Genomic DNA, 18,922 nt, shown 5'->3' on the forward strand with positions numbered 1-18,922 from the left:
CCCATAGATCATAAATATACATTAATAACTGTAACAGTCAAAGTTTACATTCAGCTGTAACATTTAGGATCAATACTCTTCAAATGACCTTTAATAGTAATGAGCTGCCATAACACTGTCTTGAGGACATTAAATTTTTATTAGAAATACTTTATTACAAAGGTTCAAACCTGTCTTCATGCACTTGTGCACCCATACAAATACTCTCCCACTATTATATTTTTCCTTAAAAAAAAAAAAGGAGGTCTTCCAAGGTTTTTTTTAAAAATGTGCAGTGTGGATGCTTTAGATATTTCACATTTTCAGATGCGGGGGGAGGGTTCTTGTTGTTTTTTAATCATAACCCATGAGCCAGGGGTTGGAAAAATCATCCACTTTTCAAAGTGATAAATAGGAATTGTTCCCACGTGGCTTGAACAGGACGGGAACGAGCTCCTGATTATCATAAGCCCTCAATTCGAGGGAGTGGAGGAGGTGGGAGAAGCTGATGCCCCGTGGAGAGGTGACCCAGGGCAGCATCACCCCCTGACCCTACAGACCACCCCCGGCTCCCTGAGGAAGCCAGCCAGAGGCTCAGCTCCACTCCTGCCCCTGGTCCACGGGGGGCCTGATGGGGACCCCCCATCAGAACAGGTCCATCTCGTACAGCTCCAGCCAACTGAGAAGCAAAAATCAGAAAGATGGGGGGAAACAACAACAAAAAAAACAGAAAACATCTAGTCAAGATCCAGCGTCTCTGTAATTTTTTTTTTTTTTAATGACTAGTCAAGTTCAAAGTCAGATCATGTCTATGTTTCACTGCCTATTTTAAGAATTAAAAATAATTCACAAGGTGGGGGGCTTGTAGCAATTTATGTCTTCAGTTGCCGGTCCTGGACTCAAACTATGGAGAAATCTGATTTTAGCAGAACAATGAAACCAAGCGGATGGAGGTAAAGTCAAACAAAGGAAACACAGGGGGAAAAAAAGAAAAATATTTCTCTGCATTGTTATTAGATGCCACCTCTAAGAGTTGCAAATTAAACACATTCAAGGCAGAACCATATATTGCAGTTAATGTCCTTTGAAGAACCTGCCTTGGCTCAGCACAGACACCAGGTCACTACAAGGAGCCCAGACCCAACTGGGAGGGCAGCACAAGCACATTCCCACATTTCATTCTGAATTTCTTGGGAGTCTTGACTCTTAAGAAACATTTCAATTTTGCCTCTCGTTCACGATGATCTAGAGCTTAGTCTCTAAAAAAGCATTTTGTGATTTCCAAATCGCTTTCTAAACAGCGGTGATCAAATTGGAGGGGAGCACCCCTGTAAAAGCACCAGAAAAAGGCAGAAAAGCCGATCAATCAATCAATATTTCCACCCCCTAACCCTATGATTTTTAGGGAGATGCTCTGAAACCACAGCAAATATCCTTCCAAGTCCTTCGGAGAGGATCCTCCTTTCTGGTAGCAGTACCAGGAGAACAGGCAGCAAGCAGGCAGCGAGCCGGCATCACGCACCCTGCCAGCAGTGCTCTCCTCCCCTCTCTCAGCAGAAGGCAAATCGCATCCCCCCACCTTCCCAAACCCCTTATCTGGGTCAGGGCAGTGGCAGCCTCTCGCCCAAACTCCCATTTCTCCGATGGCTCTTGCAGTGGCTCATTAGGGTGGAGAAAGGCGCCGGCGCATCATCTCTGTGGGCCTGTCGAGGGCTGATCCGTGACGGGTAATTCCCGCTGCTTAATGACCTGAGACCAGCCGAGGCAGAGGCAAATGGGAAAGGGAATCTTCTCATTTGTTACCCATCCCCACATCCCGATAAAAAGAATGATTACACTTTTAAGTTCGAACAATTCCCTGCAGTTGTAGCCATGTCATATCTAGATTGTCTAATTTACATGCATATTCATAATCCCTGTGTATTTAATTAAATTCTGCAATCCCTGGAGTGTCTTTCCTAAACAATAGTAATTTATCTTGCACAGATAAGGGTGCCCTCGATTTATTCCACTCTGTAGCTAACAGCATTTCCTTCTGATCAAGGCTAGGAAGCAAACTCGAACAGAGGGAATCTTTGAATATATTTAAATTGCAAGATTAAGCTGCTTCTCTTTCTTTCTCTCTCACCCCAAGTTACCCTTTTAAATAATAAACACTTTCTCCTGAGCTCTGAGGAAAACCTTTCACCCAACCTCCTGATAAGAGCCACATCTCCAAATGCAAAAACGCTGCCCAAAACGCATGTTGCAAAGAAATCTCGCAGGCTTCAGCATCACGAACTACCAAGTAGCAGGGATTTTATCCAGCGTGGTCCATGGGACGTCCTCTGCACGCATGTTTCACCGCTGGCTATGAACTCCTCCATTGCAGCCCACAGCCAACAAGCCGCATGGTAAAAAGTCGTAGCCAGGAGGACAAAGAGCCCTTCATCTTTCCAGCAAATATCCCTGCACTAAGGGCTATTCCTCGACAGATAACCTCAGGCATCTTGGAGAGGGCCAGACAACACACCAGACACCCCAAGATGAGGCAACCCTTCAGAGAGTCATCTCCTCCAGATCACGAACTCTGTTCAAATATTAGCATGGGGAATTTAACTTGGCCTCCAATTAGAAAAGCATTAAAACATTTAGCAAAGTCAAACTACCGAGAAGATCGCAATGGGGAAAGAAAAAGATAAAGAGACTGGTGCTACATCCCATTTTTTGATTACACAGTTCTCCCACCCCATTAAATCCACAGCTCTTAATGGCTTCGGTCCCCTCTCCCAAACCTCAGCCTGCAGCTCCAGGACAGCATCGAAGTGGGGTGGAGAAGTGCCAGTCTCTCCAAAAGTCTCTTTGGCCCCATCAGCTCTGCCCCACTGCTGTCTCCCAGAGCAGTGCCGGTGCTCCCTGCCAGGGGAGCAGCCATCCCACCACCTGCGCAGAAGGGATGCTGCACCCTGAGGAGACTCGGCGATATTCCCGGTGCTGCAGGAGATGTGAGGCTGGGGCTGCCCTCGCAAGCCATCTCCTTCTGCATCCACATCGCAGCCGAGGGCCAGGGCAGCCCTTTGGCTGGAGAGGCTGCTCACAACCAGGGAAGCATCCCTCTGCTCTGGCCCCGTTTCTTAATCTCCTCCCCCCAAGCATCTGCTGCTGACCGCTGCCAGACACGGGGGAACCCAGCCACTCTGTTCCCAACCGGCCCCTCTAAGCCTTTAGAGATGCTGTTACTATTTATGAAAATAGGGTCAGGATCCTGCTGTCAGCTCTTTCCCGAGCTGCAGCGTCACCCGTGCCACAGAGGCAGCTATAGGAAAGCCCTCCGGAACGGGACTGCTGGGACTCGGTGACGGACAGGCTCCGAGTCACAGCGACTAACCCCGCTCTGGAATAAAGCCAACCTCCTCCCACCTGGGCATCCCGGCACCCACCTCCCCAGGCAGCCCCACCTCCCAGTTTCATACACAGCCTCATCCATCAGGTCCTCCTCCGGACCATCCCGTGGCCACCAGACCCCTGCTTTGCAACACCGCCACATCGCAGCCGTGGCTTAACAACCGCAGCCCTCCATAGCTGCGTCCAGCTGACACCACGAAGAGTCCCTACCCGTTACAGTCAGTTGCTTCTCCCCTCGTTCAGTAACACGAGGGGCGATGGACAAGGAGGGCAGTGGTCTCCTTCAGCACTGGAGCCCAACCTGGCACTGCCCTGAAGGGGAAGGGGCTTGTGCAGCCACGTTGCCCTGTTAACGCTGGACTTGGCACCCAGCAGAGACCACGGGACAACGAGGTGCTGTCCTCCACCGGCAACGTGGAGCCTGCCCACTGATACAGCCTGCCATTGCCAAATCTTCTTCCCCAGGAATTCGTAGCTGGATTCAGACATTCCCAGCCTGTTACTTATTTCAATGCTTTCAGCTCTCTGGAGTACAGGGACATCCTGTCTTAAACCTGCCGAGCCTCATGCCAAGAGGACATCTGCTTGGAAGGCAGCCCCTCCAGCTGACCCAGCCCTGGAGGGCTGCCTTCCCGTCTCTGCAAGATCCCAAACATACCCTTGCACCCACAAAGCAAAGCCAGTTCACAGCAGAGCCAGGAGCAAGAAAAGCTGCTCAGGCAAACCACAGCTCCCATTCCCACTTCAGAAGCTTTGCAAGATTTTTAGACCTTGGAAACATTTTCTTCCTACTCAGGGCATTTTTAGGTTAATGGTTCATCAAACCTCACAGTCCAGGAAAACTCTAGTGTGGCTGACCAGTGTGTGGGTGTGGGGACGGGTGGGGAAGAAAAAAAAAAAAACCCTCTTCGGCATCAGTCCTTCCCACAGAGCTTGAACCGCAGGCTCTGGGCTGAGCTAGGAGCCACCAGAAACAAGCCAAAAACCAGGCAGGCAGGCAAGGGAAAACCTCACTGCTGCCTTGTGCCTCTTTCAGATACAGGGAGTGCAGAGAGCAAATGATCACTCATGGAAAGCATCAACCTCCCGTTTGGGATGCTCTCCAAAACACAGCATCCCCACGTGAGGAGCTGCCATGCCTGCTAAGCCCCTCTGCAAATCCCTAGATGTGCTGGGTGGCACAGGCAGCACTGGGTGATGACACCGTCAGCAGAGGCAACACACAACATCTGAACTCTCCCTTTGCCCAGGAGCAGGTCTCCAGCATAACACAACTCTGATTCCCTGTGCTGACTTCATTTGGCTTGGTCCTTTTTGCCTAAGCCTTATTTTACATGCATTACTCAAGTGCAAAAAAAGAACGAAACATCGGTGTTTTTAGAAAGAGCCCTCAATACCCAGAAGCTCACCCTCACCCTTCTTGAAAAACTAGTGCGCTCAAGCAAAAGCCCCAAATTTGGACAATTCCCATGAAGTCATTCCACGACATCACCCACCCTCTTTTCTACAGTGAAAGTCAAGGAGCTGAACCATAGCTAGGAACATCTAATCATTCATCTTTATCCTGTCCAGTTTTTGTAAGTTTTTATGATTTTCCAGGGCCTAAGTAACAGCAGATTTTTATCACAACACAGACAAAAAAGCAACAGAGCAAAATTGCCTTCTGCCCCCTCTCCCAGCAAGCACAGCACCAGTTATAACACACTTTTGGTTCCCCTTCTGCCCTTCAGGTACCCCACGGGGAAGGGATCCCACCATGAGCCACTGGCAAATAACCTCCAGCTTAAGCAAGGCACAAGGCATGGGAATCTTTCAAACCATGTCACTGTGCTGAATTTTAGAGATAATGGATGTTTGTGCTGTATGAAGGCTGTGACTCAAAGTGGACAGAGTGATGCACCTCAAGACACCCCACTCTTTCCACATGCCCCCAGCAACATGGTCAGAAGGTGACCAGAAGCCATCTTTTCCCAAATAACCAGTAACTTCCAAATATTTGCTCCCAGGACACCTCACCTGCATGGGAACAGCCTGACCTTGCCAATCACCTCCTCATCTACCCCGACCCTAAGCAGCAGAAAGCACGGACACGTGCTGCTCTTCACCTTCCATTTGGTAAGATGGCTTCAGAAGCTGTTGTCCTTGCAACACAGAAGGTTGTGGGCAGGTTTTAACAGCAAGGTGCTGTGTCCTGGCTCTGAAACCAGCAACCTCACAAACCACTCTCTGAGCATGCTCCTCGGTATCAAAAAAACTGGCTGCTATCAAGCCCACCTGAGGGGGGTTAGCCAAAGAACCTGAATTTTATGTAGTGGGATGGGGTCCATGAAACTAAACCAGACTAAGTCAAACTCAAGAGCAGTAAGACATGGAGAGAGCTCTAGGAACAGGAGGCAACACACATTTCCATGCCATCTAGGAGGTTCTGGAAAAGAGCAACAGGGCTAAGCTCCACTCTGCACCATTTCAGAGATCACAGCTTAAAAGCACTCCAAATCCCACTGTTCATTCTTGGTCATCCTCACAAGCACCTGCCTTGCACTTGTTTTTAGTGAGTAATATTTTCCACAGCGGGAAACAAGTGAACAGAAGCAGCACACCAGAAGCCACCCACCAGAAGCCACCGAGTTCACCATCATGCTTGGTCACACATTGGTCACAGTTCCTCTGCATCAAAACCTGCAAGAGCTTTTAAGGTCCAACCTCATTGTGAGCCAAAGGGGCAGAAAAGCACATTTCATCGTCCCACTCATCACCTAAAACAGGCACTCTTTCCTCACCCATCCCTCAGTCCCCAGAAGTTATCTCCTAAGGCAACAGGTCGAGCAACACAGCAGGAGCCACCACAAGAGGAGGTGGCTGAGGACCACACCAGGCGCTGGAGCCCTCTGAGTGCACTAAAAGCATCTGTCGATGATGCCAGCTGACCTCAGAGACAGCCAACCTGCTGAGACCCCCAGTCTCTCAATCGAAGTCTTCAGAGAGCTCAGCTGACCTCAAGAACTTCCCAACACACCATAACGACACTTCCAAAGTGGAGTTTACAGCCTGATTTTTCAACTTTCAGGCCAGATGCCCCTTGTTTTAGCAAGTATGTCATATATGGCTAGTCCACAGCTTATGGATCAAGTAAGGCAAGCTTAAAAGAGGGGAGACTCAAGAGGGAGAAGATACTTCCCAACAGGAAAAAAAGAAATACAAGATTTACCTCAAAATGTAACAGAGTCAGGGGACAGATTAAAAAGGGAAACCATAAAATGCTCGCCCAACTCCTTTTTTTAATTCTTACATCTGCTGCTTTACAGTAAAGTTTCATCTACTGTGTATAATTAGATATATGTTCCATGATTCTATGATTCTATTCTATACAGATTTCTTTGAGACTTAGCTGTACAGTTTTTAACCCTAAAGAAGTTTTAACCGGAAAAAAAGCTGCAGTAGGAACATCACCTCACACATAAAGGTCTCAGAGATGCTGCAATGTAAACAGGTGAGTTACAGCCCGTGGTCTGCAGACTCGTGCAAGAAAGCCAGCAAGAACACACCAGCTTATTGCTGCTCACCTTCAGCTCCTCATGCAGGGCCCTGCAGCTCCGGGAACATCTTAAAGACCTGCAATTTGGAAATCAGTTGCAAACCCCCGACCCAAAGCCGTTCACCAAGAACGAGAGGCAGCAGTATCAATACTGCACGGTGTTCCCATCACCGTGCCTGCTCTGGCTGCCTGGCTCAGCCCCAGCCTGGGCCACTTCACACTCCCAGACAGCAGAAACACTGCAGAGGGGTTGCAGCAGACAACACGGCAGCCTTACCTAGAGAGGACTCGGGGACAGGCAATTCCTATGCACAGCACATTCAGACACCAAATTGCAACCAAAGGCTACCTGCTACCTCCCAACCCACCATCCCCGCTCTTCCTGCAGCAACCCCAAACCCCAGATCCCAAAGGCACCTCTGCCATCCAAGATGCCTCGCAGCTCTACTGAGCTCCCTCACACCCCATGGATGCTCTTGTACCAAACAGCCAAAGCTACACGGCATCCCCCGACCGGCTCTGCAGACCACACATTCAGGACTGTGCTACACTACAGCGAGCTCAGGGCAAAGCCGGGCAGGTTTCCCAGAACAACCCCATGCTCATCCTGGCCCAACTCCTCCAAAACACAAAACAGCCTTTTTGTCATTTGCTAGGAAAAGATAAAACTTGCTTGGGTTTTCTTGATCCATGAAGGGGTTATTTCCTTAGAGATGGGAAACAAAACAGAGAGAGAGAAGGCCACTGATTCCAGCGCTAAAAATCCAGCAGTCCAAACAGATACCAGTACAGACCTTAGGAAGCTCCAAGAGCAGCACGTCCAGGACATGAACACAACCCAGATACCCAAGAGCCAGCAGACAACAGGAGTGGGAAAAGGGGAAGAGGAGACCAGTATATGGGCAAAGGGGATACCCTCAATTTGCAATCACAGCGCCATACTAATCGTTTTGGCATAAAGTAGATCTCAGACTCATTTAGGTCAGGGTGCATCTCCTGAAACCCTAGAATCCACACATCGGATGCCATCACACTTTGTAATTAAGCACTTAAAACGTGCATAAGGAGGGAAGGAAATTGTCTCCACTTACATGGAAAGGACCAAACACCTCATGCTTTACTAGGGTAGAGGAAAAGAGCATCACGACTGCAAAGCACCCATTCCCCTCAGGACCCATGCAGCAGGCACTCCTGGGAGAGGCCAATTTGCCAGTGTCTCCATCAACCATGAGGAAAATCAAGGCGATAAGCAACACTAGACATCCACCAGCCGAGCTAAGAGGATGAAGCATTTCTCTGGAAACAATCAGGCTCTCTAATAACAGGGCTGCAGCAGCGGCGTGAAAGGGAGGGAGGAGGAGCAGGCGGGGAGAAAGGGACTAGCTGGATATTTATCCCATCCTCATCTTTGTGTTATCAGTACCCCGGTATCAGCATTGTTCAAAATGGCTGCTTAGATGGTTGCCAGCAGCAACAACAGAATCGGTCCATCTGCTGGCATTCTCCCTAATCTATCTCAAACACTCGTCTTCTTTTTAAATGCACGCAGGGGAAAGAAGGGGGAAAAAAAAAGTCCGCCTTGTACAAAGAAACAGAATCCTCCTATAACAGAGCCTTTTAACTAGATTTTATGCCACCCCTGTTTCCAGGACACACAGACAAAAGTTAATTTTACAATAAAAGAACCAGTGTAAGGTGCTTTTTTGTTATGAGATCAGAAAGCAAATGGAATTTGAATTGTCTGCAGTGGCATGTATCTGACAAAGATTAATTTAAACAGATATTGTCTCTGAAACCAAAGTCCATTGAACGGCTTCACAGCCTATCAACCATGCGAAAGCAGCTCCTTCAGCAGCACTGCTGACTCCACCACTTTCTTTAAAAATGCCTTAACCTATTTCTTGTAAGATAAAAGGTCATATATAGTTCTATTTTACAAACCCATAATAGCCAAAGCCACAGCAAGCGAGGACAATCGAGAGAAAATAATAACGGGGGCAGATTTCCTCCCCCCTCACAGACAGATGCTCAACACTTGCTGGGTATTTTTCAAAGTACGCCGGTAGCAAGCGGCTGCAGCACCGCCGAAATGTTTCAACATCCTTAGAATAGAATAAAAACCCCGGGGCCTCTGCAGGTCGCCGGTCAGGATGGAGGAGCCCACCCCGGGTGGAGATGCTGCAGCAGGGCAGCTCACCACAAATGGCATGGGATGCTTCTTTTGCAGGGATATAAAGCCACAAGGATGCAGGGAGGAGAAGCCGGGCTGCCAGCTCCCTTGGTCCCTGGGCCAAGCAGGCAGGAGGGAAGAACCGCTGCTCCCTGGGCATTCGCTCACACACACCCCCCCCCGGCCCCTGTCTGAACACTGGGGTATTATTTCTCCCTTTAATCACAAGAAACAGATCTGTGCATGCCATCGGCAGGCTGTGCGGATGGAGACAGCTGCTCAGACTTCAATGGGACACACACACACACAGAGGAAAAAAAAAAAAGCTGCAAAAATCCAAATCCTGCAATTTCTTCCCTTTTTATTTCCAGTTTATACAGAGCACCGCAGGGAAAATGCTACCAGACAGTTTCAGAGCATTTGATACAGCAACAACCCAGCTTTGGGAAAAGAAAGAAGGAGAAGCAAAATAAAAGATGACAGCCAAAAGCACTTTTAATATAGTTTCAGTACTTTCAAGAGAAAGCTTCTGTACACAGAGCAGCCAATGAACTGTTACCAAAATAAACACAACTGGCTTTAAAAAAATTAAAAATTTCTGTCTGATGATAAAGAAAATCAAGAGAGATGAGAACCAGCGAGTGAGACAGAAAATACATTTATTTTTCATCCTCCAGACACACTTCTTTTAATTTGGCATCCAAAGCCACTGTAGTTCATTAATGCAAATTTTATTTATCTCGGGAACCCATTTGTTGCTCTGCCACCCCTTTGACAGGGCACTCGTCTTCATCAAGGCAGCCGCACAGCCACAGCCAGGGCGCAGCATGCGGCACCTCCTGCGATCCCTGCCTTTAAAAACCACATAACACCAATAACAAGTAATGGCTATTATTGGCGTCCTGAGCAGTCACCCACACACCGGCATCAGCTGAAGGATGGAGGCCAGGGCTACTGGACGGCATCCGGAGCAGAGAGGCACAGCCTGTCCTGACCTTGCCAAGGTCCCAGACACCGAGTCTCCAGCGTTCCCACGGGGAATCCCTGCCCGTCGGCAGCTGCGGGGCACGGGCACCGTCTCCAGGTGCAAAGGCAGCAGCCAGGCAGATACCACGCCGCATCCCGCTGAGCGAACCTCAATAACGATTAGCAGACCCTGGTCAAACAGGCTGGGTGGTGTAGCTGGGCATCCAGCAATAAGCAGGGCATCGCAAGGGGGACGGACACAGACACCACCACCCCCCCCCCATTTTAACCCAGGGGCGACAGAAGCAGGACGTTTCCAGATGACAAGCTGGACCAACATATCCGTATGCAACCCTTCCAAGCTGGCATCCTGGCAGATCTGCCTCCTAAGCACATTCGTGGCTTTGTTTTTAATGATGTGAGAAACACAAAAAAAAAGAAAAAAAGAAAAATCCCTGGCAACATGCACCTAGAATGCGACAAGTAAAAGCCCAGGATTTTATTAATTTGTGCATTACTTTAAATGCACCATTTTACAAGGACTAACCCCAATCCTGCACAAAATCCTAAGCCATAAGCTTGAGACAAAAAAGCAAATGCTCTTAAAATGCAGCGCTAGAAAATCCGTTTGGAGAGAAATGTGGTGCTGTCGTGCACAGGTGAATCCTTGGCATTTAACAAAACACACCCACCACACCAACCAAGTGGAATCTATTCATATTTAAACATCAGGATTTAAAAAAAAAAAAACCAACCTTTGAAAAATTGAATTTTCGCTCCTGGGACATTGCATTGTAAAACCATGAAGATGCTTTCCCCCATACATCCACCGAGAAGTGGTTTTGCAGGACCTGTGTCTCTCTGCGAGATGTAATCAGGCCCTTTCCCAACTCCCATTGCAAAGGCACAAGAAGTCAGGGGTCAAGCCTGTACACCAAACCCTACCCTTATGAACACCAGGTGAAAAATGAAACAGTGCTCAGTCCTGCTCTTCTGAGCGTGCAGGAGAGCATCTCCAGGGCCTCAGCAGCTCTGAGGCAGACAGGGAGACCTCCCCACCGCCATCCCAAAAGTTTTGGAGTTCTAGCTCCAAAACTGGCTCCGTCCAGAAGACAGACTTCTCTTACAGCACTTATTAACATAGCCAAGGTTTGGTGTCTTTGAGTTTTTGTTTTCATTGGAAAACGGATCGATTTCTATTGATGCTGATGCCAGAGAAAGCCAAGACTCAGCAGAGGCAGGAACCAGTTACTCAGAGCAGCCACTTTCCTCCCCTCCTCTCATCCCCAGAAGACCAGGAGTATGACAACCCCATGACACAACCTCTTCAAGACAGCATCAAATGTAAGGTAGGACATACTAGAAGTTCATTTTAATACTCTCAAGATAGCTATTCCACACCTTCAGTTCCTTGCAAAAGTCACCAACACCAGCCACAGATATGGGGAGATTGATGGAGAATCACAGGTTCAACCATCACCTGCCTCCTGCTGAGCAAAGCCAGGAGAGGACCCAGACACCCACCTTCCCAGGTCTCCAGCAAATTTCATCCACAGCCCCACCAGAAGAAACAAGCACTGCAAAGAGACAGGGGAGCAAGCAAAGAAGGCTCCTTCCCCACCACCTCGCCTGGGACATCACACAAGGTTGGCTCCTCAGCAAGTGGCCAGATGAACAGAACTCAGAGCCTCACACCCCCAGGACAAAGAGCAACGCCCCTACATCTCCAGAAGAAAATTCACCCACTTTAAGCACAAAGCATCATCATGCAGCAACAAGCCTTGGCCTCTCACTGAAAATCCCCAGGGGGGAAAACTTGCATCACCACTAAACACAGAGCTGTCCATGCCACCTGAATGCAAAACCCCTAAAAATTAAACACAAGCACAAGGCTGGCCATGCCGTTCATCTGAGCTAACCCCAGATGGGAGTAGGTCTCCTGCTGGGAAAGGGGAGCAGGATGTAATCCCAAAACCACCAAAGATTCGCCGCCTCCCCCATGGACCAGGTCCTCCTCCAGAACTAGGTTCACATACATGCCAAGGAAACACGTAAGCCCACGAACTCTCTCTTCCACCCTAATGCTACTAAGATTTTTTTTTTTAATATATATATTTGCAAAGAAAATTAAAAGCTGACACACCACAAGAGACGATTCACAGCTGAATGTGACTTTACAGAGCTATCATATAGACAAGCTCATTTAAGTTTTCCAAAAGTCCTATCTGAGGTTAGAGGGACTAATCATAAAACATCTAACATCAAAGCGAGCGTCAAATAACAGCAAAGCACATTCCCTCGCACAAAGCTTCAGAAACAAAGCACGCAGGCACATGTGGTTTATGTTACTGCAGTTTTAGCACAGTTAAATATTTCCTAAAAGATTCCCTCTAGATGTGAGCAAAATTAAAATCTGCTGTGAATGACATGTGGGTTAGAAGCAGGGAAAGCCAGCTTCTCACCTGGGCTAAGCTTTATAAAGCACAGGTAAGCTGAGAACCAACTCCTATTGCCTGCTCAAGCCAGAAACCAGGACTTGTCACAGTTCCTCTCTGAAAAATGCTTCAAGCCTATTTATTCTTAAAGCCAGAACTAAATATTTAATTTCTTGTGCTTTATTTTTCACATTTCTAGTCTCTTTTAAGCCAGCATCACTTTGCCTGGAGTAATTAACCACCTAGTTAAAAAGACATCCCAGCTTCAGAGGTCTGTTTATACTCTTAAAAAAAAGACTCAAAAGCCAATAAATGAATCTGCTTTAAAAAAAGTTAAAATTCCAGCTGTCAAAGTCTTTCTAGCTCTCTCTGCACTACCAGCAAGAAGCTCTAGTGGTTTTCATCTCCAATTCCAGTTTCTGTAATACAGTCCACCACACGCTCAAGAAACATCTCACCTATGAGGGATCAGCAATAAACAGATCGTAAGTTTTAATGCCTAATAATCCTTCATTTCAATTATATATGTTAAGAAAAAAGTAATTAGAAACATAAAGAGCTTAATGTTTATTTAAAATGTTCAACAATTTCCATCACGATTGGGCTAATGAACCTCTGCTGGCCCCTTTTATGTGGTTTAAAATATTTTAATATATACAGTAGGATAAAGTAATCTACCCATAAAGAAAAATAAAGTAAAAATTAATTAGCAAATTGGAAACATGTTGTACAACCACTCCACCCAAAAACTAAGAGGATACAGAAAAATTAAAACTCATTTAGCAGCACCCTGACAAGGGACACCAGGTTTCAACGGGGGGGGGGGGGGGGGGGGGGGGGGGGGACGACAAACAAACCACGTTTCATGACCCATGGCGTTCCTTCCAAACCTGCTCCCACTGGATACAGCCTCAAACCTAGACCCAGGAGGAGACTGATCTTTACACAAAACAAAGGCAACCACAACTGGCCCTAGAGAGCCCCATCAAAGTGTTTTCCCCAAAATAACCAGCTCTATAAAGCAGCACACCACCTAGACTTTTAAAAACAACTGGATACAAATTTAGAATCTGCCCTGTACCACGTCACAGGGGAGGGAAACCAAATGCTCGCCTAGAAGCAAGCATTTTTAGGAAAAAAAAAAAACAACAAAAAATCTAAAAAAGCTAAAAGTAGTTTCGGAAAAAAAACTAAAAGTAGTTTCAACCACGTTAAGAGCATAGAAACGCACTGGTATTTTTACCTCTGAAGCTGCATTTCAACACACATCATTACAAATATACACCAACAGAAACTGAAAACTACAGTGTAACAAAAAGCTTCCAAATCAAAACTCCCCCGATTAAAATGCATTTACAGGTATTATTTACAGGTATCAGATCTAGCTAACCTCAGCCCAGGCAGAAGGCTGTTGAAGCAGGGTCAGAAAATCCCCCGCACCTGGATGTCCAGCTTAATCACCAAGACTAGGAACCATGGGAAGGTACCCAGGACTGACCTGCAAAGCATCAGATAAAATATTCAGCATTAATTGCAGGTTTGAAAAAAACAGACTCCTTCCAAGTGTTTACAAAGCCAGTGCATTTTAAAGCCCTGCTTCACTGTTACTCAAACAGCAAAAGTAAATTCTGCCTATGTACTTATGGCTGGACTGCATACCTCTCCATCAGGGCACAAAGGCTTATCTGTGGGTAAGGAGCACACACCATATAGGTTCCTAAGTGGCTGGTTACAACGCAAAGAACAACACAAAGCTCGATGCTCCCTCTCATGCGTAATCATAAAAGCAATGAAAAAGGAGAATTCCCGTCTAAAATTGCCACAGACACTCGCCCACCCATCAGCAGCCGTGACGACTCGAGGGCAAACCGTATTATACTGTACTGGGGAGCGCAGGCGAGAAACATGAATTTGTTCTGCCAGATCAGAGCCTACTGTCAAAATCCACCAAAGGTCTTGTCTCTCTCCAAAAACCCAAGAGATAATGGTGTAAAAACTTTTGTTCATAAATATTTATGCAAGTGAACTTGTTAAAAATTAACCGCTGTCGTTAAAGGTTTTGTATCCTTTAGGATTCCCGGCATGCAGTGCAGTTGCATGCTTTATATTAAGCCTGGCATTTCTGCATTCCTTTCCTGCATGCTTTTGTCATTTGTCTAAAAATTAAAAGAAAAAAAACCCACACACCACACACACACAAAGACGGGATCTGTACACATAATAATAAAGCAGTTTTTAAGAAGACAAAGATGCCTGTGTTCAACATCCAAGATCTTTCTTTGAGCAGGGGAAAAAAAAAAAAAAATCAATTTAATGACTCCAGTGAGATCAGGGTTTAAGCCTCGTTTAAGTTCTACTAAGCATGAAGGAATTATTGGTTGATAATGTGGCATATATGGGGTTTTTTTCAGACCTGCCAGTTTTGTAAGTACAAGGGAGCTGGAGCCCAAAGCAGTTTGTCCCCATGAGTACAACCCTCACTCCTCCACACCATCTTCCATCTCCAGAAGGTCATTCCTCTTGGATTTTGGCTTTCAATTTTTCAAAGAGATTTTTCCAACCACAGAGAGAAGGAATTTCACATCCGCACTATCCTTATTTTTTCACAGGTCTGAGTCAGAAACACAACTGTACAAACATCTGATCTTTATTAACAGCAAATCTCAACTGTGCAAGCCTCAGGTCATGACGCCGGGAGCTGGCAGTGTCCATTAAAGAGATCCTTAGAGGGGAACAGTAGTTTTGATTTAGCGCTGGTGAGCATCAAGTAAGCCAGGGTTGGGGTTTTATTTTTTTCCAAGACATAATGGTTCCCATATAAGCCAACAACCAAGCTCCTATCTTAATTGCAAACACACACACAGAGCCACAAAGTGTTTGTGTCTCCAGTGGCTGGAGCATTTCCACCTCACCTTCCAGCAGCATCTGCAGGATGGATGTGGAAAGTTGGCGGAGGACATCTCAGCTATGCCTCCCGTCCGCCCCGGATAAACATGCAGCCCTTCACAGCCTTTTGTTTGATGTAAATCTTCCTCCTCCAGCTCAGGGCTGCGAGGGACTGCTGTGACAAGGCTGCTCTGGAGACAAAAACAGAGGTGTCCAACCCCGCATCACCCATCCGCTGCCGTCCGAAGACGAGCCGCGCTACAGCCAAGACCCGACCTCCCCCCCCGAAGGCAAACTCCCACGGCGAGCATCCCGCGCGCCCGTTTCAGGCTGTAAAAACAAGAGATAAATCACCCACCGACTTTGCGGCGAGCGCTTCCAGAACATGCTGCTTCATCTAAAAAGCTGACGGTTCGGAGGACAATGGGCGCGAGCTCCGATTTCAAAGCTGGGGAGATGGTTCAGACTTGTCAGGGGATATGAAACGCCAGAGCTGGGACCATCCTTCCCCGTCCTCTGGCTAGCCCAAAGCAGCGGCGGGAAGCGCAGGGAGACGGGGCACGCGTGATGCTGGATGCCAGCGCTGGACGTCGCTTTGGGATGGGACTGCTCTGCGTGTCCCGCACGCACTTGACCCCAGCGCTCACCCAGATCCTTCACAGCATTGGCTAAAGCCTCGTCAGAGCCACGCTTCAAAGATAAATAAATTTAAAACTCGTTAAAAAAGAAAATTCCTTTGTATGGAACCAGCCCTGGTTTTAGGCAACCGTTACCTCCGTCTCCCACTCCCACGCCTTGGTGGGCAGGCCAATAAAGCGTCGCCCACGGTAAGCTATTATTTTCCCTCCCCTCCTAATTTTGAAGTTCCTGAAGACCTACTCCTCTCCTTCTAAAAAAATTATTTGGTTTTGAGTTTCAAAGTATTTTAAACAGAATAATTAATCATCTTAACGCAGCCCTTACAAAATATTAATTCACCCAAAAAAAGGGTATAATCATATCCTCAGAGAAAAACCTTTTGTGCTACAGGAATTTTCACTGCGTATCCTCAGAGGTGGAAGAATTGTTCTGCTGTCTCCTATTTTCACGTCTCAAATGGAAAATGTTTTGATAACGCTCTTCTGAATGTAAACTGTACCGAATGGGATTTTTATTTTTTTCTAAGCCAGGTTTTTTTTTTTTTTCCCCCCAAAGGAAGGAGGGCTCTTTAAATAAACACAGCCGAACTAACCATTCCTTACAACAAAAACCACCCTCCCTTCACTCATTCACGCCATACTCTGGCACAAGATGAATTTACATTTCGCATTTGCAAAACAAATTCTAGCCTAATGTCATTTTAATGGGAACGCGCATTTCAATCACTTCCAATAACAACCAGGAGCTGATTATTTTATGTAAAACACCCCAATTTGTTTCCCTTTAAATATATACAGATACAAGGCAGATTTCGGATGGGGCCAGGGACTGTAAGGACAGGGGAAGAGGAAGAACATTTCCTCTCTGACAATCCCCCTCCGCCAGCGCACACAAAAGCCACCTGCCCATGGAGAGAAAACACGATATTCCCACCATCATTCCCACGGCCCCTTCGTCACCGAACGAGAGCAAGAAGGCCACGCGCATCCGTCCCCGAAACGCGCGTCGTGCCAGGCCGCCGGTGGTACCCGCCGGTCCACCCAAGTTGTTACCCCAACCGTTCCCTTCGTCTTCTGCCAGCCGGCCCCGCTGAAGGCTGAAGGTGCCCGTACGGGTGGCCGGGAAGGGGAAAGCGGGGGGCAGATGCCCCCCTAGAGATTTTCCAAGGGGGGAAAGCTCCTGATGGAGAAGACAAAGGCAAACGCTAAGAGCTGTCGGAGAGATGCGTTACGTTTGTAAACCCATCTCCCGCTGGAAGGGCCAGGACCCCCGTGGGAGCGCGGGTGTGGGTGGTCAGGGGTGAGAGGGACCCCGTCTGGGGGGGGGGGGGGGGCGGTGCCGGCAGGGCTGCGTGCCCTCCATACAAATATCGCCGGCGGGCGCTTGGGGGGCGGGGGGGGGGGGGAGGCTGGCTTTATTTTCCCACTAGCAAGGGGCTAGATAGACGGCGTCCACGCTGCGGGCAGCTGCCGGTGACACCCGGGCACACACACCTCACCGGGGACGGCGGGGGGGGGTCACCCCCAGGCCTCCCACCCCCCAAACCCAAAGCCGGCACCTTCCCAGAGGAGCACAAGGCGGTCCCTGCCCCCGGGGCAGGATTTTCCTGTCAAACCACAACCGCGCCAGACAAAAGGCTGAAGTGTTTCGCGGGGGGGCGGGGGGAACGGGGACGGACGGAGGACGGAACACAAGCCCCCAGGGCCCCGTCCTGGCACTCACCGACTTGCAGCACGTTGTCCACCGCGCCGGTCTCCAGCAGGCGGATGCCGCGGCGGAAGGGCAGCCCCTCGCCCTGCGGCGCGGCGGCGGGAGCGGCGGCGGCGGGGGCGGAGGGCGGCGGGGGGCCGGCGGCGGGGCTCTCCTCGCCGGCCGGGGCGGGGGCGGCGGCGGCGGCGGAGGGTCCCCCCGCGGCGGCGCTGGCGGGGGACGCGGCGGCGGCGCGGCCGGGCTGGAAGCTGGAGTACATGCAGATCTGCCGCTCGCTGCGGGGGAAGCTCCAGTAGACGATGCGGCGCTGGACGGGCTCGGGGATGCGCTGGAAGCGGCCCTCCACCCGCTCGAAGGCCCAGCTCCCCGCCACCCGCTTGGCCGCCGCGTCCAGCAGCGACTCGGGCTGCAGCAGGCTGCCCGCCCCGCCGCCGCCGCCGCCGCCCCCCGGCCCCGCCGCCGCCGCCGCCGTCCCCGCCGCCCCCGCCGTCCCCGCCGCCGCCGCGGGGCAGCAACCGGCCAGAGCCGGAGGGGCCCCGCTGGCCCCCGCGCCCGGCCCCGCGCCGGCCCCTGCGGCCCCGGGACGGGGGGTGAACGGCCCCGGTGCCCCCCGCCGGGCAGGCCCGGGAGCACAAGCGCTTGGGGCCCGGGGCGCCGGCGGGCAGCGGCGGGCGGAGCAGCTCCTCTCCCTCTCCTCCCTCCGCCATGGCTGCGACCGACTGAGCCGGGCGAGGGGAGGAGAGACGACGAGGAGGACGGGGGGGGGGCGGGGGGCGGGGGTGGAGACTGGAGGGGGTGGTCCCGGCGGCCGGGAGCCGGCCCCCGCCGGGGCGGGACGCTCCGCAGCCCCCTGCCCGCCCCCGGCGGACCCCCGCTCCGACCTGCACCTGCCGGGATGCCGGGGGGCCGGCTCCGCGGGGCGGGGAGGGGGTCGCCCCGGGGGAACGTCCCGGCGCCCTCCTGGCTGTGTCAGCAAGCGGGGGGGGACACACACGGGGGACGCTGCGTTCCCCCCGTGCCCGGGGGAGCGGGCGAGCCCCGCGGCTGGCGGTCCCCGCGGCGCTGGGGGGCGAGGGGGTGTCGAGGGCAGGCGAGCGCAGGGAGCTTGTGCTGAGTCAGAGGCTGCGGAGGGGCACGGCGGGGCTGGACACGGCACCGCTCCCCCGGAGGTGTCCGGCGGGAACCGGGGCCCGCTCCTGCCGCAAGCCCTGCGGCACC

At 50.1% G+C, this 18,922-nt stretch overlaps 1 protein-coding gene across 1 annotated transcript in view; it reads right to left on the reverse strand.

Moving 5' to 3' along the window:
* Positions 1–18,438, reverse strand: part of ZSWIM5 (zinc finger SWIM-type containing 5) — a 103,116-nt gene extending 84,678 nt beyond the window's left edge. The window contains 2 exon segments of the mRNA XM_052800392.1: positions 17,717–18,293; positions 18,295–18,438. Coding sequence (XP_052656352.1) covers positions 17,717–18,293; positions 18,295–18,411 — 694 coding nt within the window. The 5' untranslated portion in view covers positions 18,412–18,438.
* Between the last annotated feature and the right edge of the window lie 484 nt (positions 18,439–18,922).

This window comes from Harpia harpyja, chromosome 11 (assembly GCF_026419915.1).
Source record: "Harpia harpyja isolate bHarHar1 chromosome 11, bHarHar1 primary haplotype, whole genome shotgun sequence".
Taxonomy (NCBI): Eukaryota; Metazoa; Chordata; class Aves; order Accipitriformes; family Accipitridae; genus Harpia; species Harpia harpyja.